The 23,608-nt window shown below is 38.4% G+C and overlaps 3 protein-coding genes and 1 long non-coding RNA gene across 6 annotated transcripts; 2 read left to right on the top strand and 2 right to left on the bottom strand.

Annotated features, from left to right (window-relative positions):
• The first annotated feature begins 200 nt into the window (after positions 1-200).
• mtch2 (mitochondrial carrier homolog 2) lies at positions 201-8,444 on the top strand. 2 transcript variants are annotated; one of them, XM_082161214.1, is made up of 13 exons: positions 201-330; positions 1,213-1,297; positions 1,425-1,531; positions 2,333-2,353; positions 2,528-2,584; positions 3,714-3,771; positions 3,868-3,919; positions 4,004-4,063; positions 4,374-4,467; positions 6,088-6,135; positions 6,723-6,790; positions 7,090-7,165; positions 7,638-8,444. In XM_082161214.1, exons 1-13 carry the CDS (start codon positions 244-246, stop codon positions 7,722-7,724), a joined length of 900 nt encoding a protein of 299 aa, XP_082017340.1. In that variant the 5' UTR covers positions 201-243; the 3' UTR covers positions 7,725-8,444. The 2 variants fall into 2 exon arrangements, with proteins under 2 accessions (XP_082017340.1, XP_082017339.1); XM_082161213.1 differs by having other exon boundaries at positions 2,330-2,353.
• On the bottom strand, positions 4,374-6,716 carry LOC309492302. The gene is made up of 2 exons (XR_014203507.1): positions 6,057-6,716; positions 4,374-6,006 (listed from the first exon to the last, which is right to left on the bottom strand). It is a non-coding gene; the product is annotated as an uncharacterized lncRNA (long non-coding RNA).
• A 3,132-nt stretch (positions 8,445-11,576) lies between the features above and the next one.
• Positions 11,577-17,849, top strand: psmc3 (proteasome 26S subunit, ATPase 3). 2 transcript variants are annotated; one of them, XM_082162656.1, is made up of 11 exons: positions 11,577-11,676; positions 12,255-12,335; positions 12,419-12,544; positions 12,649-12,753; positions 13,568-13,630; positions 13,751-13,888; positions 13,982-14,125; positions 14,271-14,516; positions 14,606-14,751; positions 16,990-17,071; positions 17,451-17,849. In XM_082162656.1, exons 1-11 carry the CDS (start codon positions 11,635-11,637, stop codon positions 17,559-17,561), a joined length of 1,284 nt encoding a protein of 427 aa, XP_082018782.1. In that variant the 5' UTR covers positions 11,577-11,634; the 3' UTR covers positions 17,562-17,849. The 2 variants fall into 2 exon arrangements, with proteins under 2 accessions (XP_082018782.1, XP_082018783.1); XM_082162657.1 differs by having other exon boundaries at positions 11,620-11,670.
• A 361-nt stretch (positions 17,850-18,210) lies between these two features.
• On the bottom strand, positions 18,211-21,486 carry aplnr2 (apelin receptor 2). The gene is made up of 2 exons (XM_082162658.1): positions 21,333-21,486; positions 18,211-20,141 (listed from the first exon to the last, which is right to left on the bottom strand). Exon 2 carries the CDS (start codon positions 19,811-19,813, stop codon positions 18,590-18,592), a length of 1,224 nt encoding a protein of 407 aa, XP_082018784.1. The 5' UTR covers positions 19,814-20,141; positions 21,333-21,486; the 3' UTR covers positions 18,211-18,589.
• Positions 21,487-23,608: the final 2,122 nt, after the last annotated feature.

Genomic DNA, 23,608 nt, shown 5'->3' with positions numbered 1-23,608 from the left:
TGAATGCGAAACATTTTTAATTTTTGGTAAATTATTAAATGAAATCTGGCAGTCACCGGCTGTTCAAAAACTGAGTTTGACTGTTTAGGCCTGTTGTTCGTGAGGAAAATTGCTTATTTTAGGCTTAGATTGAACAATTTTTTTTTTTTTTTTTTTTTTTGTGAGATCTGGCAACACTGTTTTGTGCGTATTACCAACAGACCTTCTCTGTCAAGGAGGGGGACGTTTCGGATTGTCTTGGTAATGGCGGACACATGTGGCCAAGTCCTCCTTGGGTCTGGACTGACAGTCCTTTCCCACCCTCTTATGTACATCAAGGTTTTAGTTCAGGTAAGATTTACACATTACACGCAAAGATTACACCAGCAGTAAGTTCTCGACTGCACATGCGCTGCTGTCGACCAGTTTCGATAGCATGTTGATAAATGTTAGCCAGTTGGTTTGTTAACAGTTACCTGTGTATATGGCAATATTTCCTTCTCAGACACGAGCATTTTTGTGTTTACAGGGATAAAGGTGTTGATGCTCATTATTGTGTGGTTATTATTAAGGGTTTTATCAGGTTTATTGACCGCTGTCTATCTAATGTGTTAATGCCCTGAAAGGTCAACCTTTAAGGTTTGTCAGGAATCATTTTTATAGCAATTTTAGCACATATACCAACAACTCATACTTTTGTAATGTATAACTTATACCCCCTGAAAACAACGCGAACTGCATATTCACATCAGTGTATGGTGTCATTCAGGGTTGTGGTAAAGCACGTCTGTCTGTCTTTCTGGCTATTGATTAAGTTTGCTGCAGGTTGCTGTGATAACAGTTAGGCGGTGTGCTTTACATTTGCACTGTATTCCAGTCTGATAACAAATGTATCTATGGTGTAGTGTAGTGACAGATGTCACCCCATTTGTTTTGTGTAAAAGTGGAAGAAAATCGAGTCTGCTAAATAACACAAGCCATTTCTTATTTTTACAATCTAATTGAGGTTTATTTATACCCAATTTCACATTGTTTACTTCTGATATATTGTGACAGGTTTTCACAATATTGTAATATTATAAAAGACTGTCTGTCTTCCAAGTCAGATATTGAAACATACTACTGCCTTGCGTCTACATGTGTTTACTTTCAGGGACAATGAAATATATTGTGTATCAATTTCACATCCGTCTTTAATAGCGCACTAACTTGTTTGTATCTTTGCAAATATAGGTTGGACATGAACCTCTTCCTCCTACTCTAGGCAGGAATATGTTTGGTCGACAAGTGTACCAGCTTCCAGGGCTCTTTGCATATGGTAAGATTAAGCGAATGGTTGCTTCTACAGTGTGTCTACATTGCCATTCATTTATATGGTCTCCAATATAATAAAAAAAAATCTGGAAAATGCATGCGTTTCTTGTGCTTTCATTCATGTCTTTCAGCCAAACACATCATCAAAATCGATGGGAAAGCAGGCCTGTTTAAGGGTCTCGCTCCAAGGCTTTGTGCTGGGACCATTGGCACCCTTGTCCACAGTAAAGTCTTGCAGGTACGAAATGCACACCAGGCTCTTCAGAGGTTTATTTCTTGTAGACCTCTTTGATAAGGAAGTGTATGCTAAGAACAGAAATAGAAAGGAATCATTCAGAATATGCTAAGAATATATTGACTGTAGGAAAGATACCAGAGAACTTTTACGATTGTTGCATGTAAAGGGATGTAAATTTAGGCTGGAATACACTACTTTTCCCCAGATTTCCCCCCCCATTTGCCATCTGAATGTGTAGTTGATGAAAGTCATAACCAGTTTCCAGATTTTGGGAAGTCTGAATTGATTGATTTTTGCAGAAAATCATGTTGTATGATGGACACAAACTGTATATTATTATTATTATTATTATTATTTAATTGTTTTTAGAAGCTTCAGACTATGATTCCATTCATTTGGAGGACATCAAACATGTTTGATATTTTTAGCTGATTTTAGAACTCATTGTTTTCATATCCAATAGCAACGAGGGCGAGGCACATATTTCTTTGAGATTGTTTTGTTTTTCGAATGGGTTCAAAGTCTGGAAGTTCAAGGATTAAACATCCTGTCGTTTAGTGTATGATGCCCAGTTTTCTCTGTAACATTAAGTCAGCAAGTGTTGATGCCTTGTGTAAAAGTCATGTTGTGTATTCCAGCCTTTAGTTAGGTTTCTGTAACTGTGATCTGTGCAAAGTGTTACTGCCTGTGCTGTTCAGACTGTTGCAATGTGACTTTTGTAATTTTCTGGCTGGGCACAGTTGAGCAGAGGTTATTTATACTTTTTATCTGGCTCTAACCTTTTGTTATAACCCACAGAAGTGCCAGGAGGAAAAAATTGAGGTAGGAACACATGCATGTTTGCAGAAGTATTATTTTAGTGCCTTAGTCCAGCACATGCATTTTTCTTTCTTTCTTTCTTTCTTTCTTTAAACATTGGCTTCATTGCTGCAGACTGTTGCACTGTTGTGTGATCGGTGATATAATAGCATTCATCTCATTTCTTCGCCCTCTCAGGTGGTGAAAAGCAGCCAGAAAGCAGAGGATGGTTCTCTGCAACATGTAGTAAATGAGGTGAGACACATAAAGCAGAATTTCAGACTGGCTCTTATGCCGCCTTGTATGTAAGCGGAGCCCTGTTCACATGGTCACAAGTCTGATGTGAATAAATGACAAGCGTAGAAAATATTTCAAAACAGGCTTTCATCAGGGCTCTCAAGTGTCACGCATTGAGCGTGACAGTCACTCATTTCGGTCTTTTGTCACGCACTCCCGCCACACATTGTATTTCTCACGCGGAATTTTTTTTATAATATATTTAATATGCCGCCGTGCCCAAAATTTCTCTGGCTGCGCCGCTCTCACGGTGGAACCGGCAGGAATCAAGTGCGCTCCCCTGGAATTCTTAGTCTAACCTGCCACTTATCAGCCAATCAAAAAAAAGAAAGGGGCTATACAATAGCCAATCAGAAAATAGCACTATTGTATCTGGGTAAGATTTAACGCAACAACCAATGAAAAAAAAAAAAGAAGCATATCCTGGAATTGTTCACGTGATTCTGCCCGAAAGTTTCGTTCACCCATAGAGGAAATCACTCTGAGCATCACTTTGAGCACAGAGTAAGTCATGATCTCCTGTTTTAATGTTACAACAAATTCACAACTTGTTTGACACAAATAGTGACAACTTGACTGCTGTTAGAGAATGTTTCCCAGATAATTAGCATCAGTTTTTCATGAGTGTCTGTAACTTAGCCAACAGTTTTACAGCCTGTTCACTGACAACACCTGCTCAGAACAAGTAGTCTAGGCCTAGTCATATTTTCGTTATCACACGATGACTGACATATTGCCACATTATAAACATCTCTCTCTCCAAATAGGCTTAATAATTTTATTAGCACTAAATAAATGAATGTGTATTGCATAGTCGATGTTATAGGTCACTTTTAAAATCATGTCTTTTATAATTATATCCTGGCCATGGATGCATTAATCATTGCATGGAGGATACAGAGGAAGAGACAGTGCAGGTGGAAGGCAACAAGTCCAAAATGGGAATGTCACTCTTGTTTGTCTGTCTTCAAAATTTGAGAGCCCTGTGTCATGTTTGCACCGATCATCGTTGTCTGAAATCTGAAATGTTTTGTGTGTATTTTTGATGTTTTTTTCTACTTTCCTTTCATTTTATTTGTTCTCTCAGACCACTAAAGAGATGATTGCACGCTCATGTGCTACAGTTGTCACGCACCCTTTACATGGTAAATACAGTTAATACAATAAATAACATGTTTTGTGATTTGAATTTCACTTTTCTCTCAATCTGTGAATGTCACTGTTGTCTTTTTTCCATGCAGTGATCACTCTCAGATGCATGGTCCAATTTATTGGTAGAGAAGCCAAATACTGGTCAGTCATTTTCTTATATGGGATTTCACGATTTCTTCTCTGCATCACAAATTTCATCTTTTTTTTTTCTTTTTTTTTTTTCAGTGGCGTCTTTGACTCCATAGTTACCATCTACAGGGAAGAGGGAATCCTGGGGTTTTTTGCGTAAGTGCAAAGTGACACTTTCAAATCAGGTAGCCTGTGGTTTGCCTCATGATGCTGTTTGTTCTAAAGTTGTGCTATTCTAAATGCATGACATCATGTTAAAACTGCAACACTTGAGGTTGGGGATGCATAAATGAGGGGGGGAAATCAGTCAAACCTCACAAATGTCCTAGTCATTTTAAGTGATAAATAAAGAAATAAAATATTGAATGGGTTTAACATGAAACATTTTCCTGAATGTTGTCAGGCTATTTTACAACTGATCCAAACTGTCTTTAACTTCACTGTTTATGTGTTTGTCAACCCACAGTGGCCTCATTCCTCGTTTACTGGGTGATGCTCTTTCCCTGTGGATCTGCAACATGCTTGCTCACTTCATAAACACATACACTATAGACGACTCGGTATGTAAGCACACACACACAAACTCATGTATGAACAATAAAGCATCTGTAACCTAGATTTGTACAAATATCAGGGTTTCCGCGGAGTCATAAAAAGTCATAAAACGTCTTAAATTTAATAATCTGAATTTTAGGCCATAAAAAGTCATAAAAACGTCCGGATTTTCCATACAAGGTCATAAATTTCATTTAGCCACGTCTTAAATTGATATGCTCGTTCATTCGTTGGTTCTACCATTGCTTTTTCCCCCTGAAAATGCGCTGGCGGCATAATGTTAAATGCACAGGTTAAATGCGCCAAAAGCGGAACGCTCATTTGAAACGCGCGCCACACGAACCATTTACCCGCTCGGCTCCAAGTCCAAACGGCAGCGCAGCGCGAGCTCAATAGAACTGATGCGTTTACTCTGATCGTCTCGGTCACAAGATCCAGTGAGAAGTGCTTGAATTCAGCGAAGAACACACTGTCTCAGTGATTTAAACCAGTTTAAAGGCAGATTAAACAGCGCTGACCAACAGGAGAAACTCTGCACAACGATACAGTCTGAAGGCTTTTCCGTCTACAATCTCCCATCATTTATCATGGATTTACTGTAACGTTAGCCTAGTAATATTAACTGCACCATGTGGGATATACATATTGAATTTTATTATATTATTAGTGCTGATAATGTATTAAAGGACTAATGGAATATTTACAGTATTTAATAATGTATTTAGGCTACTGTTTTTCATACATTTCCTGAAGATATGTGCCATCAAAGTTAGGCAACACAAACCTGTTTCAAGACTTGGCCCCTATTAGCACATGCAGAAACTAAGTAATTATTTTCCCAATAAAGATATTTATTTTGTTAAGGACAAATGACAAATGTTTGAATGTCCTACCTCAGATTTGTGAAATGTTCACCTGTTTTAGCAAGTGTTTGTCATTATATTTTCTGACAATAAAGAGTAAAGTTAGTTTAAAACCACAATTAAAGCTCTGGTTTCTACAACTTTCACTTAGAAGTAACAGTCTGCCTTTAAACTTGAAAGAAATAAAGATTTGACATTTATCGTGATAATTATCGATATTGACTAATATAAAACAATTATCGTGATAATTGTTTTTGGCCATATTGCCCAGCCCTAACTGAAATCTCCCGGTCTATCACAATGGGAAAGTGTACATTTAACGAGCCATGGCTCAAAGATGGTGTGTTTAGTAGTTGGCTCAAGCCTGTTGCAAATAATCAGTATCAAGCATATTGCACACTGGGTAAGAAGGCGTTGGAGCTGTCTTTAGGCATTTAAATAATACATCTTGTTACTTTCAATGAAAGTCAATTAAAAAAAAAAAACTTTTGAAAGGAATTTTAATGATTTTTCGTAATTCGTGTAGGTCATAAATTTCAATCATAATGGTCATAAAAAGGTCTTAAAAAGTCTTAAATTTGACTGACCAAACCCTGCAGAAACCCTGAAATATATAGTTTTATACGTATGTGAGATACTTTTCATTTTTCTGTATTTGTTTCATCATTGCATAGTGTTCTGCTAGAACAACAGTTGTACATATGTAGCGATCGTAGTTGCATTGTGTTTACTGAGTCGATTATCCTGTTGTGCTTATCTCAGACGAGTCATACAGGAGAGATCAAGAACTGCTCTCAAGCTGTGACCGGGGTAAGTCATCTGACACGAGCTATTCACATGATCAGTGGGAAGCGCAAAGTATCGTTTGATTCTCTTTTGATACCACCCTCTACAAAGCATGTAAATCATTTGCATATTCTTCCAAATTTTGAGCTAAGTGACTAAATAATGTCTGGCAATCAATAGCCATTTGCTGGTAAATTGTTTGATTTTACTCACCAGTAATTTTACTCACAGCACTGATATATTTTGTGTACTGTCCAGTAAGCGCTTAGGGCACCTGCTCTGGCAAGCTCATTTATCAAGGCGTGGAATAAATCGAATTATAATAAAGCATTTTTCCTAAATTAAAATATAGATGTAGAAAACACACGACAATTATTGGTTTTTGAAAACCAGATGACAGCTGAAAGAGTTAATTGGAGAGAGATGTTTTGCTTTATATACAGTACTATGTGGGTCTGTGTGTCTGGTGAGTAAAAAAAAAAAAAAAAAAGATGTACTAGCCAATGGTGATTTATATTTTTAATGTGTTTGTAGAGGGTTGTTTTGATTGACTGACTAGAACTTGCTATAGCTCTCATTCTAATAATAATTTGTTGTTGACATTTTCTCAGTTTTTTGCAAGTATGCTGACGTATCCATTTGTATTGGTGTCCAACCTGATGGCAGTAAATAACTGTGGGTAAGGGATTTTGTGTGACTAGTGGAAGCGTTTGTGAATGGTATTAAAGGAGATTTGCGTGCATAGTGAGTCAATAGTCAGAGATCTGGTTTCTTAGCTTCGTAAGAAGCTTTTAATTTTAAACTTGTTAAACGCTTTCACCTCATGATCAAGTTCTGTAACTATAGTTATCAATTATTCAGTACTTCTACTGGCATGTAGGCTACCTGTATTTGCTGAACTGATCCTTACCATATTTAAGACTAATGCAGGTATACAGATAATCATTTGTAAGTAATGTTTCTCCTGATCTGACCCAGGCTGGCTGGAGGTCTGCCACCTTATGCTGCCATTTATCCCAACTGGCTCCACTGCTGGGGTCACCTGAGCCGAGAGGTGAGCAGTTATTTTAATTTTAATTTTAAACGAGTTACTTGTAATGGGGATTTGAGTTTTGTTAACTGTTCTTGAGTGTCTCCGTTCCTCTGCTAATGACCTTCTAATGTGAATTGGAATCTTAAAAGGCTAATCGAGTTAAAGGGCTAATAGAATTAAAGCACCATACTACTGTAATAATGAGTTTAACTACGTGACTGCATAAAACAACCAAAAAGAGTTTTATTCTAGTCAGCTGGATCTGTTTCTCCTGTTGCTGAAGTTGTTTCTCTTGTCATCCAAATAAGTTAATCTCTTGACTGGATGAGTGGCAGAACATCTTTAGCAACAGAGACAAATATTTTGTTGATCACTATGTCTAGAAGTGACCTACTACCTAAAACACTTCACATGGGTTTATTAGAAATTGTTACCATTTGAAGAAATCAGATAATCTAATTCTGATTCCCCCTCTCTCCCTTGTGTGTCTCAGGGCAACATGAGCAGAGGCAACAGCCTGTTCTTCAGGAAGTTGCCTGCCGGGAAGATGTATGCCATTGAGCAGAAGAGATTTTTTTGAATGAGAAGTTATCAGCATAGTCTATAATTATGATAATATAATTGAGATGACCCACAAAGTTGGACTCCTAATCCTTCGTATGCACTTGTTTAAGATGACAAATTTTTTTGATAATCAGTCTGCATCAGCCTCCAGGATTATTACTGTTAATTTTATCAGTACCTTTTCACTACATTGTGATTTGCATTGATTTGAAAACATGAAGAGCTTTATTTTAATACCCAGGGATTTGTATACATAACCAAGTAAAATAAATCGCAGTGTAATTTCAGCGACGCACTCGAGGGCGCTGTTGACTATCTGTGCCCCTTACAACTGTTTTAGTTTTTTGCTCGACCATAATGCTCGTCAGTAATTATAGATCTGTGTTTGTCTCTACTGGTTCATGCACTGACTGACTGACAGACAAACAAGAAATTCTCTGTCCTGTTAATAACAGACTTACTTGTGTTTATGTGAGAGGAAGTTTATGAAGCACTTTGAGCCACTGTATTGTCTACCTGATGTGTTTTGCATAACTTTGCTGAGCTTGACCCTCACCTTGGTAATTTTAACACATAAGCCTCTGTGGCTTCATATCAGTGAGTGAGTTTGGACAGTGTTTGGTGTGGAGGTCGACTTCCACCCACTTCTCCATCAGAGCTTCATTCCAGTCAGAAACAGTTGAAATTTTTATTTCTAACGACATTCAAATGGACCCAAATAAATGTGAGAATGCTTTGTTTGGTCTTTGTGTCTTAGTTGTCCATCATCTGCACAACATGCTAGTGCTAAACATACAGCAACTAGCTGTAACATCGTGTTTCTTTCATCTTTAATTTTGTCATTGTGCAGAAAACAAATACAGGGCAAATGAAATGCAGTCTAACAAGAACTGCAAATAGCATATTATTTACATATGATGCGAGCAAGAATATGCTTGATCATCATGGGGGTGATTTATTAAATAGGTATTTATTAACAACTATGGATTTAACTATGGGTTTTCAACAGGGGGTCTTGCCAATTGTTTGATAATGTAAAATGTTTGTGGGGGAAAAAATGCATTAAATAAAATTATTAGTATCAACCAAAGCTAAGCTGAAGTTGTTAAGCAAAATTTTTACTTGTCATGTCTATATTGAATATTATGTCAAACTTAAATGAAAGGTACATTTATATGGCTTTGTACATCAACATTTTAATGCCTTTGAAAACCACACAGGGAAATAGTATTGTGGTACAATATGCTTTTTTGGCTAATTTACTGCACTCAGAATTTTTTTATTTGGTCAAATTGGATCAGTTGGTCATGTGATCTGAACCCTATTCATGTAAAATAATTATATGATTGGTACTTTATACAGTACTATAGTACTAAAAAGTACTATTCTTTTTTATTTGTAAAACCAACTGAGTGCTGCTTAATCTGTCTCTCTATTCACAAATACTGGCCTGAAAAAGGTTTTAAGATCTCTGATCTACGTACAAATTACATAAACGAGACCCTAATCAGAGAGAGCGTTCGGAACGTAGTACCCCAGAGTGCAGTCTGGACGATGGGGCGGGGCGACACTTTTAGGCGGGGCGACACGTGTCGCTCCGCCCACACCCAATTTAATTGGTTTATAATACCGCAATCTTATTGGTGTATACGATTCAGGTCTGAGCATGCGCATTCCTTTAAGTACGATTTTATGAATGATTTGGCCGTATTAAAGAAATATTAAATGCTAACTTTAATCGTAGGCTATATGTCTATCTTGTCGGTTTACCATGGTAATTTTAGTTAAGATCTTTTGGCTAATGTTTTATTGTACTTAAGAAACAGAATGGATGAAGTTATTGTTTAAAAACGAACCCAGGCCTACTTCAAGGAGATGTTTTACAAACTCGGGATTTTACGCAAAGGATGATAATTCACTCTAAGAATGTAAAAGCAGCTGATTTTAATTTTTAAAGCACGACCGTTTTTTGTTGTCATTTTTTTAACGAGATGTTGTCCAATGCGTGCATTATTTGGTAGGCTACAAAGTGCAAATAAAATGTTTAATGGCAAACTCACGTTTCTTTGTTAATAAAATGAGGGCCTGTTGGTTCTGTAAATCCCTATGTTATAGTTTTAAAGATTCATGTTTTCTATAAGTGTCAACCGTAGGCTACTTCGATCTGTTACTGTGACATCAGGCCATTGGGTTTTGTGCGTTGGTTACAATAGAATTAAAACCGTGTAGTGCTGAAATGTGAAAATAAATAAATATGTATTTAGTAAAACAGATTTATTATATCGATCTGGGCTTGTATACTATTTGGTAGGCTAGCCTATTATTGTCTTATTTGTCACTGTGGTTTTGCTTTAAAATAAAATAAAACACACTTTCGGATTTATCCTATGTTTTACTGATATACAGTGAATTATCATCATTTGTGTAAAATCCCGAGTTTGTGTTTATTCACTGATCCTAATGGAAAAACGAAGAAGCATTTACGAATGATTTGAAATTCCGAAGCCCTGCATGACATGCGGAAAAATATTGTCTATATCAGCCTATAGAAATTATCTCTCCTTTGATAGCCTGTGCTATGCCAGTAATTTCATGCTGTCATGATCATTGCTCACTAAAAGTGGCACTGACTTATCTTCAGGGTAAATTAATAAATATAAGAGTAGGCTATCTAGGCTAAATCTCAAACCGTAATTTATCAGCAACATATTTTGTGATATTGCCTAGCCCTAAAACTGCTCAATATTTGCCTAAAGCTTACAATATGATTTTTTTTTGTAAAGCTGCTTTGAGACGATGTGAATTGAGCGCTATACGAATACATTTTGACAGTAACTTCAACTAACTTGATTCGTAAATTCAGCAAAATATTATCCAATTGATCATTAAGCTACTGAAATCGGAAATCCCCATGGTTATCATCACTTAATATTTCTGTAGTATTGCCAAACAGCGTCGTAGTCGTAGATCATTCATAAACTCCTACCATAGACTCGTACATAAAGGAATGCGCATGCTCATGCCTCAAGCGTCTACGCCAATTAGATTGCTGTATTATAAACCAATAAAATCGGGTGTGGGCGGAGCGACACGTGTCGCCCCGCCTAAAAGTGTCGCCCCGCCCCATCGTCCAGACTGCACTCTGGGGTTACTCGAAATTTCGGGTTAAATTTTCTCCCTTCTACGGAGAGCCTGTCCACTCCCTATTAAGCCCTATTGTACCGAATTTTGGTTGTAGTACCACCAGAGTTCCACTGGGGGCGCTCGCCATGAGTGCAAAATGAATGGGAGTCAATGGGGCTAGACGGCTAAATTTGTCTCTTTCACCCGATTGCCGTTGAGAAATCTCAGATGTGATTGTAGATTTTGCAAGTTCAACATGGGTTTTAGGTCGAAAGTTGAATGAACGAGTACTTATGTCGTTTTGATTTCTTACAGGTTGAGTTGTTGTTGCCCATAACACGCTAGCATTCTGCTAATGACGTCAGCATTCTGACGTCATTGACATTTTGAAAGACTTTTTTAAATCAAATAAGTGACTCTAAAAAATCTAACACCCAGCAATGTGTAATTTCTTTGCATCTCCTTTCGAATACAACATTCAAATTACTAGACAAAAAATTATATCCTGAGAAAAGTGGATTTTGAGGGGTATACCGCCATTGACCTCCATTCATTCTGCACTCGTCCTGTGAGCGCCCTCATATGGAATCAGAGTGGAACTGCAACCAGTTCAGAAGCCGGAAGTGTAGTGAGAGTGAAACTTCTCGCCATATTAGACATTCTCTGGGGTTACTCTTCGGAACGGATGAGTCCCAAGTCCCAAGCAGTTTTCATCCGCGCCAGGAGGGGGCAGTGACGCTCACTGACGTGATCCACAAAAACAAAAACACAAACACGCTCCTGAGAAGAAGAAGCATTTCAAGATGTCGTCGCTGAATGACAGATCAGTTTGGGATGAGGTGGAGGTCTGCTTTATGTTTTTTTAGGTTTAATTCTATTTTCCAAAACTAGTTAATGCTGTATATATGTGGGAGAACATGCTGTATGTTGAAAGACGCGTGTTTAAATGATGTTTGAGCACGGGCGTTGTGTCTGATGGTTTTATGATGGTAGAGCATAGCATGACACAGTGAATTTCATTTCGCTTCATTCCCTTTTTATAAGCGTGTGCGTTCATCCTTACGATCATTCAGCGTGATAACTAATGACAGATCGACTCTGATTTTAATTCGTTCCAAAATTACAAGAAGATCACAATAAGTTAACGTTACATCTTTAGTAAAAGTGTGGTGGTAGCTTGCTAGGATAACATTAGCAGAGATAAGCTAACGGTGTTTTCTTCTGCTCATTAAGTTTGATCAGATGTTCTCCGAGTATTCCTATTCATTAGAACGATTAACGTTAGATATCTGACGTTTATGAGGTTAGGGTCTGGAAGCCTTAAAACAGACAGGCACAGGCAGACAGACGTGCTAATACATAAAGTATGCTTTTTCACACAACCCGTATTCATACATTAACGTTACCTCGTTGTATTTTACAGGATGGCATCGGCGAGGAAGTTCTTAAGATGTCCACTGAAGAGATTGTTCAGAGGACTCGTCTTTTGGACAGTGAGATTAAGGTACCCTTAATACTGTAAATATTATTTTTGTGCAGATGATTGTTTTCAGTGTCTGCATGTCATTATAATGTGTATGATTTCAGATCATGAAGAGTGAGGTTCTGCGTGTCACTCATGAGCTGCAGGCCATGAAAGACAAGATCAAGGAAAACACAGAGAAAATCAAAGTGAACAAGACTCTGCCCTACCTCGTCTCTAACGTCATAGAGGTAAAAAAAAAAAGAGAAAAAGTGCCAGAACGGGGCAGTAGGGAGCGTTTTAAATGCCTTTCTGTATGTGTATGAGATTTAAAGTTTGTATGTTTGAATGGAAGCTGCTGGATGTAGATCCTAATGACCAGGAAGAGGATGGGGCCAACATTGATCTGGACTCGCAGAGGAAGGGCAAGTGTGCCGTCATCAAAACCTCCACACGGCAGGTGAGTCAAAGAGAGCTGCGGTCTTGTTTTTCTGTGGCTTCCCATCATGCTTTTTTGTTCTTTTCATTTTCCATTACTTTTGTGTAGGTTTTAATATCTTTGTCATAAGGGTTTTAAAATGTATGACATATTTAGTAGTGATTCACTGAAATTTCACAAACCAAAAATATTCATCTGAAATAGAAAATTGTGTCACACTTTAGATTAGGGTCCAATTCTCTCTATTAACTACTACGCTTGCTCAATAAACTCCTAATTACTGCTTATTAATAGTTTGTAAGGTAGTTGTTAAGTTTAGGTATTGGTAAGGATTAAGGGATGGAGAATATAGTCATGGAGAATAAGGCATTAATATGTGCTTTATAAGTACTAATAAACAGTCAATATGCTAATAATATACATGCTAATAAGCAACTAGGCCTAGTTCATATATTGAGAATTGGACCCTAATCGTGTGGTCTGTTCTCTGAGGTGACATTGTCTAAGTTATGTATTTCAGAAATGTTCATATATATATATATATATATATATATAATGCAGTTAGCTAACAATGTATTAATTTAACACTGCATTAATTTAGGGCAGAAACAATGAGCTCATTGAGGTAAAGAATACATGTTGTTAACAAATGTTTTGGATATATAGAACATTTTTGTAAAATTTGATCGGCTGAGATATTGAGAGGCAGCTTGTTGTCAAACTTTACAGTTATTGGTTTAATATGTCACCCGATTACACAGCGCCCTGAACATCATACCAAGTTCAGTTACCCAAATGTTCTGTTCATGACTAATATTTAGTGCTGTAATTGCAGACTTATTTCCTGCCTGTGATTGGTTTGGTGGATGCTGAGAAACTGAAACCTGGTGATCTTGTGGTAAGTGAACATTTATTTCACTTGACAGATTTGTACAGGATACTCATTCTTAAATTATGTTATTTAAAAAGTCTGTTTTGCTTAGACATGTGTTGAATGTGCTTCTGGTCCTGTTTGTAGGGTGTGAATAAGGACTCCTATCTGATTTTGGAGACTCTACCCACTGAGTATGACTCTAGAGTTAAGGCCATGGAAGTGGATGAGAGGCCTACAGAGCAGTACAGTGACATTGGTGGCCTTGACAAACAGATCCAAGAGGTACTGGCTGATAAACTGCCTCATTCCAGTCACCAGAAGTTGCTCACAATGGCAGTTTGGCAGTTGCTGAGCTCCCTGCTTTTCTCTTTGCAGCTGGTGGAGGCGATTGTTCTGCCCATGAACCACAAAGAGAAGTTTGAGAATCTGGGCATCCAACCGCCAAAGGGAGTGCTGATGTATGGACCACCAGGCACAGGAAAGACCTTGCTGGCCAGAGCCTGTGCAGCCCAAACCAAGGTGCAGTGTCTCTGAGCGAGAGAGAACCATCAGTGCTGTGCTGCTTTTATGATGGATAACAAATGGCTATAATGTGGCTTATTAACATTCACTACAGTTTTTGTGTTGGTGTCTCACATTTTACCTCACTTTTGTCCTTTCTCAGGCAACGTTTTTGAAGTTGGCTGGCCCTCAGCTGGTGCAGATGTTTATTGGTGATGGTGCCAAACTGGTGCGTGACGCATTTGCTCTCGCCAAAGAGAAAGCTCCCTCCATCATCTTCATTGATGAGTTAGACGCTATTGGCACAAAGCGATTTGACAGTGAGAAGGCTGGAGACAGAGAGGTGCAGAGGACCATGCTGGAGCTGCTCAATCAGTTAGACGGCTTTCAGCCCAACATGCAAGTGAAGGTACACACTTGTGCCCATATGCTACTCTGTCACAAACATGGGCCTGTCAGCCTTATATTGCAACTTGCTTTTTTCTTTTTTCCTCCAAGGTGATTGCTGCCACTAACAGGGTGGATATCCTTGACCCGGCTCTGCTGCGTTCAGGTCGTCTGGATCGTAAGATCGAGTTCCCCATGCCCAACGAGGAGGCCCGTGCTCGCATTATGCAGATCCACTCGCGCAAGATGAATGTCTGGTAGGGAACATTTGTTCTTTTGCATCTCAGTGTGGTCTTAGGTGTTGTGATGAGAAAATATAGATTTAATTAATTTATTAATAGTTTGAGCTTTTGCTTTTATGCATTTGCTTTTAAATGGTTATCCACTGATGAGACACTTGTGTAGTGGTAGAGCACATACAGCTGCACGATTCTGGATTCAAACAGAGATCAAGATTCTGAACAGACAACTAAATAAAATAGTATAGTAACATTCTATTTAATTTAATTAAGTGTTTAATTGGAATGAACATAAAAAAAAATTCACTTGTTTCATTACTGTATGAATCAGTGTTTTTGAACAAATCTCTTGAATAAATGATTCAATGACAAATACACTTTTTAACAGTCACCAACAGTCACTTGTCTGTTGTGTACCTGCACTTCTTAAAGGGGTGATGAACTGAGAAATCAAAATTTCCTTGAGCTTTTGACATATAAGAGATCATCATACTATAATAATATCCTGTAAGTTTCAGAACTGAAAACTACCTTGTTAGTCCAATAAAAGCTTTTATAGACATCAGGCTCAGCAAACGACTCGTTTTTCAAAGTGAGGAACTATGACGTCAAAGAGGATAAAACACCGCCTCCACAAAAGAAGATCAACGCCTACTTCAAAACGGCCTGTTTAGCCCCGCCCACCGATTCGCCAAAACATGCTAAATAACATAGGACGACATGATAATTGCTAAACCGGATCGAGCTACTTCCAAGCAATAAACAAGCTGTTTACTAAATATTGTGCAGTGCCTGTTTGTGGAAGAAGACGGTCTGCATAAGCTTCCTTCGGATTCCAGCATGGTTAAACTTTATTAAATCAGTCAATCACAATTTCCCGACACGGATCTGCCAGCAACATGTAAGTAACCATGTGTATTCTAATGCCTGATCTGCGATCAGTGATTTCTGTGTAATTATTCAAGTTCAGATATTTCTCTTAAAATCGTTCAATACTGTTTATGCATCAGTGACTAAACGATCAACTTCACATAATTTCTCGTAGAATTATGAAAATAATATTTTTTAAACTGAAAGCGTTCAAAGAACGATCCCTTTCCAATCGCCCAAGCTGTCAATCAAACAGCACAGCGCGAGCCGCGAGAGCTTATCTGGACACTTACCAAACTCGTGATGAAATAATGACACTGTTACACTACACAACGAAGCTCTTACTGTGTATTCACATCGTGTTTGCATTGTGATAAGATCTTTATTCACACGATCAACAGACTGTCTGTCATCTGCTCAGTCAGTGCTCTTCATGCTGCAACCTTTCATGTGATGGAATAGATTTAAATATAATGCTTTAAACGATACTTTACACGATTTGTTAATCTCGATAGCTGTAATAGTAAAAACGTAGTAAAAGTTTTCGAGAGAGTTCATGTAATACTAGCTATTTCATATGCAAGCATGTCAGCCAATCACAGCAGTGGGCGTTTGTACTGCAGTCTCACAGCAGACACGCCCCTTAAAACAGAGCGTTCAAATCAGAGGCTAAAATCAGGCTTGGAAAAATGGCTTTTATTTATAAATTATGACAATTTTTGATGTAAAAATCATACTAACATTATAAGGGCACCCCAGGCAACATTATAAAATAATAAAACAATCCAGTTCATGACTCCTTTAATGTAATCGATACAATCTTTTTTTGAAGCAACCATGTTTCTTTCAAAAGGGGATTTGCTCTATTTTGATCGCTACCTTAGACTCCATTTTTTATATCCAAACTATAAACGTTTATCCCAGTACTGTGATCATTTGAATTATATAATAATATAACAATTTTACAGAAATAATGATACTGTGCGGTTGAAAAGACTGTTTGTGAAGCTGTTTCATACTTATACATGATAATGGCTCTGTCTGGGTCAGCAGCAGCGCCAACACAGATTTGAATGTTCCAGTGTGATTTTGTCAAAGGTTTAATAGACACAGGTGAATCGTTATCATTTAGGATTAAGATCACTTGGGTGTTTGAATCGAGATATTTTAACGATTAATCGTGCAGCTCTAGCACACATTCATTGTGGGCAAGACATGAAATTGAACCTGCAAAACAAGCTTGGATCTTCCAGAGATTTATTGCTTTTTTGGGTTTGCATGAATTGATAGTCAAATTGTCCATCTGTTAAACTAAAGTGCAACTGTTATCTGTTCTCTCCCACCATTTATCGCATTATCCCTTAATATTTCTTTTGTGTGCTGTAGTCCTGATGTGAACTATGAAGAATTGGCACGCTGTACTGATGACTTCAATGGAGCTCAATGTAAAGCTGTGTGTGTTGAGGCTGTAAGTATGATCATTGCAAACTTTAATTAATTTACCTTTACTGTTTACATCTTTTTTTGTAGTGGTGATGTAAGCATTGTGGTTAAGGCCCTGGAATCGGGTGTGATTTTTAAGTTTAGATTTCAAAAGGGGAGACATATGTTTACTAAAAAGTACTCTGGCCTTTCACATGCTTTAATGCAAGATACAACCCATCTGACTATCACTTGTTTTAATGCACAAATAAACCTAAAACAATCATTTTTTTGCTTGCAAAACAGAATCTGAATCAAACACTTTAATGCTCTACTAACTTTTTTTTTATGGGAATAGTCATTGCTCCTGATTGTTATTACATGATGTTAAATACACATGTATTGTTCAATTTTTTGTGTGTTAGGGCATGATTGCTTTGCGGCGTGGGGCCACTGAACTTAACCATGAGGACTACATGGAGGGCATTCTGGAGGTGCAGGCGAAGAAGAAGGCCAATCTGCAGTACTATGCTTAATGCAGTGCGTGCGTGTGTGTGTGTGTGTGTGTGTGTGTGTGTGTGTCTGTGTGCATCCGCATAAGTGTGTGCGTATGTGAGTGTGTAAGAGGTCCAACAGCAGGATCAGGCACAGCTGTGAACCTGTGCTGCTAAGATACAGTAATGTTCTGAGTAATTACCTGGTTCTGATATAGACAGATCAGCCAAATTTAGAGTGTACTGCCTTAGTTATGATTTATGGAATAATTTTCAGTTAACCTTATGTTTGTCTCTCAATTCAGTAAAACACCAAACTTTTTTCCATTATTTGTTTGTGCCTTCTTTCTATGAAATGTTGTGTTTCTGCATATCTCCACTGTTATTATTAGAGATGAGGAAAATCAGTAGTGAATGATCCACAGCTTAAGTGGAATTTGTAATTTTCAAACACTCCCAATCTGCCTTTGGTCATACAAACAATTAATCCCATCCAAATCTCATGCCATTGGTTTCACCAATGCTGCTGCATTGTGCCAAGGCCACTTGAGATCCTCAGACAAATGGGAAAGATTACAACCTAGAACCTACATTGGGATTGAAGAAAGTATTTTAACTTTTTTCAGATGGATGGATGGATGGATGGATGGATAGACAGACAGACAGACAGAAAAAAGTCATTGATATATGACTAAATAGACTCTCAATTTTATTTTTCATGTAAAAATGATTGCCTATAAGGGAAATAACATACTGTAGCTGTTCATAATTCATCAGCATGCACACACTGCACAAACAGTTTGAGTTGCATCATTATGATGGTAAGTACAGGTGCATTTTATCTAAAACTTGTTAGCTCCTCTGCACTCTGGCATCATGTGATGGGAAAACGTTCACTGGATCCTGTCTTATTATCAGTTCCCACATTCTGTTGGCAATTTGATTTCTTGAGGGGGTGAAGTTCATGCTAAATCTCACAGATGAAAAAAAGAAAAAAAAAGGATTTTTCCACAGAAATGGTCCAGCTCAGTCCCAGAGTCTGTTTGCTAAATCAATCTGTTTGCCTCTCTTTATTGCTCATCTCTACTAACTGTCACTTCATGTGTCCCGGATGGTATTGGTGAACTCTTGCGTTGCTCATTCTTCTCTCCTCCCTTCTGACCTCTGCATTTGACCCATAAGCACACGAGCAGACCGCTGCAGTGCTTCCGGAGTGCTGGGTCACAGCAAGCGTACAGCAGAGGGTTCAAACAGCTGTTTATGTAGCCCAGACAGATGGAGTATGGATGGGCCGCCACCAACCACTGGTCGAAACTGCAGGAAAAGGGAAGGATGCCCAGTTCCACCATAGCGGAGAGTGTCTTGTTGGTGTGGAAGGGTAGCCAGCAGAGGAAGAAGGCCAGCACAAGGGTGATGATGATGCGGAGGAGCCTGCGTTGGCGCGTATGATCGGGGCGCAGGCCTAGGCTGAAGTGTCGGGAAAGGAGACGCCCCAGCCAGCCGTAGCAGAGCAGAAGCACTACCAGGGGTAACAGAAAGCCAAGAAGAGTTGATTTTAACCCCAAAGCTGCTGACCACATCAGCTCCGCTTGCTCTGAAGCTGCAGGGTCTAGTTCACTTGAGATCAAACTGGAGTAGTCCATGTCACACAAGCAGGAGAACGCATGTTCATCCTGCCTGTCACCATCAGCCCCCACTTCCAAATCCACCTCCCTAACAGTCCGTAGAAGCAGAGCAGGCAGTGCCAGGATTCCAGCCGTCAGCCACACGGTGCCCACAATCCACTTGGCACGTGTGGTTGACCGTCCCTGCTTTGGTCCATTGCCACGCTGTCGTATGATGACGCAGTAACGCTCCACGCTAAGCCCAGTCAGAGAAAACACACTCGCGTACATGTTCAGTGCCACGATGTAACTGCTCACCTGACACATAACTTGGCCGAAGGGCCAGTGGTAGCCCATCGCTGTGTATGTCGCCCACAAAGGCAGGGTCATGACGAAGGCCAGGTCAGCCAATGCTAGACTGGCTATTAAAGACTCGGTCACTGAACGAGAAGATGTGGAGCGCCAAGGAGGAGGATCAGAGGATTGGGAAGATTTGGAGCAGCTGCCAATCCTCCCGCGGCCTCTCACTCGGCGGTCCAGGTACACCCATAGCACTAATCCGTTACCCAGGGAGCCCACGACAAACACCAAGAGGTACACACTCGGAATCAGCACCCAAGTTGGAGACCATTCACTGTAGTCGCATGAGGGAAAGGGAGAGGGTGAAGGGAAGGGCAGAGACCCAGACATCTGAGAGCCACACACTTGCACCTACTGCAGAAATCAAGAAAATGACATGAACAGGAAAGACAGAACTGAGAGTTTCTTCTGAGTTTTTAAGGGATCTAGAGGGGGAGAATGTTTTGCAGTGATAGTTTTCAAGAAACGCAAAACTTTGCAAAATCTTTGCAAAATCAAAAACGCAAAATCTTTCTGAACTGATGATTGGATGACCTTTATCCTTGTTTTTCCCCCGGATTCTTGTTTGATCCAAATTTGGAAGTTTCCCACGAATGAGCTGAAAGAGTCAGTGATTCTTCCTTCCTCCTCAATCTTCTTTGATTTCTGTGGGATATCACTTATAGACAAAAGAAGAAGAAAAAAGATTATTGGAAACTGCATTAAAAATAGATTATATTGTCAAATCGTAAATAACCGTGTCACAGGCTTATATACACACCACAGGCAACAACAACAAAAGTCACAAACTCTATTATGTTGCTGGACTGACTTTAGCTTTATTTGTACTGTGCCTTCGTTGTGGAATTGTTTCGACACTTATGACACATCACAACATTTATTTTCATTAAGAGTTGCATTCATTTCTGACTGAGATTTTATATTGACAATGGAAGAGTCAAACCACTCGTCTACTCCAACACATCCCAAACATTTTCAATGGTGTTAAAGTCAGGACTCGTGTGAAAATGATTCCTCATGCTCCCTGAACCACTCTTTCCAGTGGTTTGACTCTTCAATTATCAAACTGAGTCTTTAGCCATTTTCAAGAAACAGCTGAAGACGCATCTTTTTATGTGAACACTTGACCCATTCATATTAACACTTACTATTCTATAACTAATTTAAAGAACAACCTTGCTACATGTACTGTGCTAGACAGCTGGGATTAGTCACAGCACTTGCATATTGCTGCCCTATTGTTGGCTTGATTGCTTAATTTGCTCTCCTCATTTGTAAAGTCACTTTGGCTAAAAGCATCAGCTCAATGATTAAATGAAATATATTGCTATCATTAAATATGGCCATGGGATACATCTTCCAACATAGCTGTTTAAAAAATGAAAAACATACTGCATCAGTTAGGGTTAAAACAATTGTTGCCAAACATATAACATGCCAGAAACATATTAAGCACTGTAATAATTATTAATAATTAATCGTAGACTCTTAAGTATTTGCGTGTTTAAATACAAACAGTGACTTTTTTTGACCATGCAGTGTTACACTTTTTGCATTTAACTTTATCTTGTGTGCTAATCTATTTATGCTTGAAACAATGTGGCTCATGATAAACTGCTAGTTATGTCACTTTAGATAAAAGTGTCTACTAAATGAATAAACATAAATAAAACAGAATATTTATTAAATCGATCACTATATGGCAAACCTTCTCTTTTGTCTAATATAGAACCTGAAGAATAAATTCCAGATGATGTACATATACATAAATAGCAAAAGCTGCAATAAAATCTATTTCACAAAAGCAATGTTCAGGTGAAAATCCAACATGAACCAAAGAATTTCATACCTGCTTTTCCTAAGGATTTGTCTCTGCTTCTGTTATTAAATGTGCCCAGTTCCTCGATTAGTCTCTCTCTATTTTCAGATTGTCTTTTTGAAGGAAGAACATGTCACTCTGTATCCATGGTTTTCTCTTGATCTCTCTCTCAACTTTTTTCTCTCCCAGAATTGAATGCTTCCTTCTCTTTCTCACATACAGGGGAAGTGCTCTTTAAAGACCTTCTCCTCTTTGTGTCCATTCCCGTTTCTGTTCTGTCCTCCTCCTCTCTCACAGGACCACCCCGCAGCAGTTTTGTGAGATATCCAAACAGTCCTCCTGCTCTTAAACAGACTAAGCAAACTCAGAACACCTCAGGCTTGAAAGGAGCTTTATACACATGACAATGTCTTTTACCGTAGCAAACAAAAAACCGCTGGCCAATACAGACACGAGGTTGTATTAGCAAATATAATATGCATTCTTACAAACAATGGGTTACCTAAAACATTGGGAGATCAGTAAATCAAAGATATTATGTGTGGCCCATTGTTGTACAGACTGTGTTCATTGAATCAAACTGGAGGGTGATTTTATACCAAGACAAGTGAGAGTTAGACCTGTTTATTTGCACATTTGCATGTCAGCACATTCCTTAAGAGTTTGAAACACGTTAATAGCTTACTTTTTTTTTTTTTTTTACATTTATCAACATATTTACTTTCCTAAAGCTCTAAAGTAACAATTTCTCAACAATTCTATCCTGTTAATTTCAGAGAATACAATCACATGAACTTTTGAAATTTTTTGAAAATACATGAACTGTATTTAGTTTTCTGGCATAGAGAGTGGTAGACAGGTAAATGTAAGAAGTTTTCCAAGTTACAAAAGGAATTTGATTTGGTGGATTTCAGAAAATAAAGAATAAACATGCCATAATTAATGTGAAATAAACACAGCAAATTAATGTGAAATACAATCAAATGAATGGAAACAAATCTCATTATCAATCATCAGTCTCTCATAACCTGATATACATTCATGTGAACTGTTCACCTGCCCCTGTTTAACCAATACATTGATTGTGTTGGTTCTGTGTGAGCTCAGCTGCGTGTCTGAGGGCCTGTTTGAACAGTTTGAACAGTCCGAGTGTTGTTTAGACACTTCCGAAACTCAGGGATTCCCTACTGTGGGATTTGTGTGTTTTTGCATGTTGAGAGTCTCAATAAGAATGAAAAAAAGGGAAAGTCTTTTGTCTTGAAAATCTTGTCAGGTCAACAGGACAGCGATTTATGAGGCAACACAATGACTCACTGCAAATATTTAGAAATGCAATTGTGTTTTCTCAAACTAACTGTAATGAATAGGGCTTTTCACACTGCGCTTAACCCCAGGTTTTTCTGCGTATGAGAGGAAAAATGTCAAACGGCGATGGAAAAGGCGATAATTGGAGTGAAGAAGAGGCCGTCATTCTTTTACCTTTATAGTTAGAGAAAATGTGATATTACAGTCAGCAATGTGTAATTTGATGACGTGCAATGATAGAGCCTTTACTGGGTTTGTCCAGTCAGTAACACTGACACCGCAAATATGCAAATAAGGACTTTAGGAATTTAGGAATGTGCAGTGTAAAACGGCAGTTTATGAATACCCAGGATTAACTGTTAACCCTGGTTATAGTGTGAAACGTGAAGCAAGATAACCCAGGATTCCGTTTAGCCGGGGTTTAGAATGACCCAGGGTTAACTATTTCAAGTGTGAAAAGCCCTAATATGTGCAGAAGTTGCTCATAGAGAGTTTTATTAGCAGTGTTACAGATAAAATGTTCTGTTTGCACCTCCACTTGAACTATAGTGTACCAATTACTCAATAAAACAAAAACCATTGAGCCAATAGGAGGCCCACCCTAGATATTTGATCTCATGCCCGGTGATTATAAGTGACAGCCTTGGTTAGCTACTGCATGCCATAGCCTATAGGCCTATGTAAAATACACATTTTCACACTAGCCTCTCAGTGCCAGAAAGACATTCACTGGTTTTCCTCTCTTGCCTCTGATTGATCTCAGCTGTACAAACAGTAAGGGTCTATAAAGAAGTCATGAGGTCATATGTATGACATGAGTTAAACACACTCTGATCCAAAAGCAGTGGGTCAAACTATAAATTGTCATACCCCATGCAAAACATGTTAGGAAAACAGGATAAACTAACAATAATTTAAGAATTATTTAAGAAACGGATCATTAATTGTTAGCCTAGCTTTCCTTTTCATTTATTGTAAGCAAAATTGCTAATTGAGCGCTT

This window comes from Leuciscus leuciscus (assembly GCF_965113295.1).
Source record: "Leuciscus leuciscus genome assembly, chromosome: 2".
NCBI classification, from domain to species: Eukaryota; Metazoa; Chordata; class Actinopteri; order Cypriniformes; family Leuciscidae; genus Leuciscus; species Leuciscus leuciscus.
This window is presented reverse-complemented; position numbering and strand designations above follow the sequence as displayed.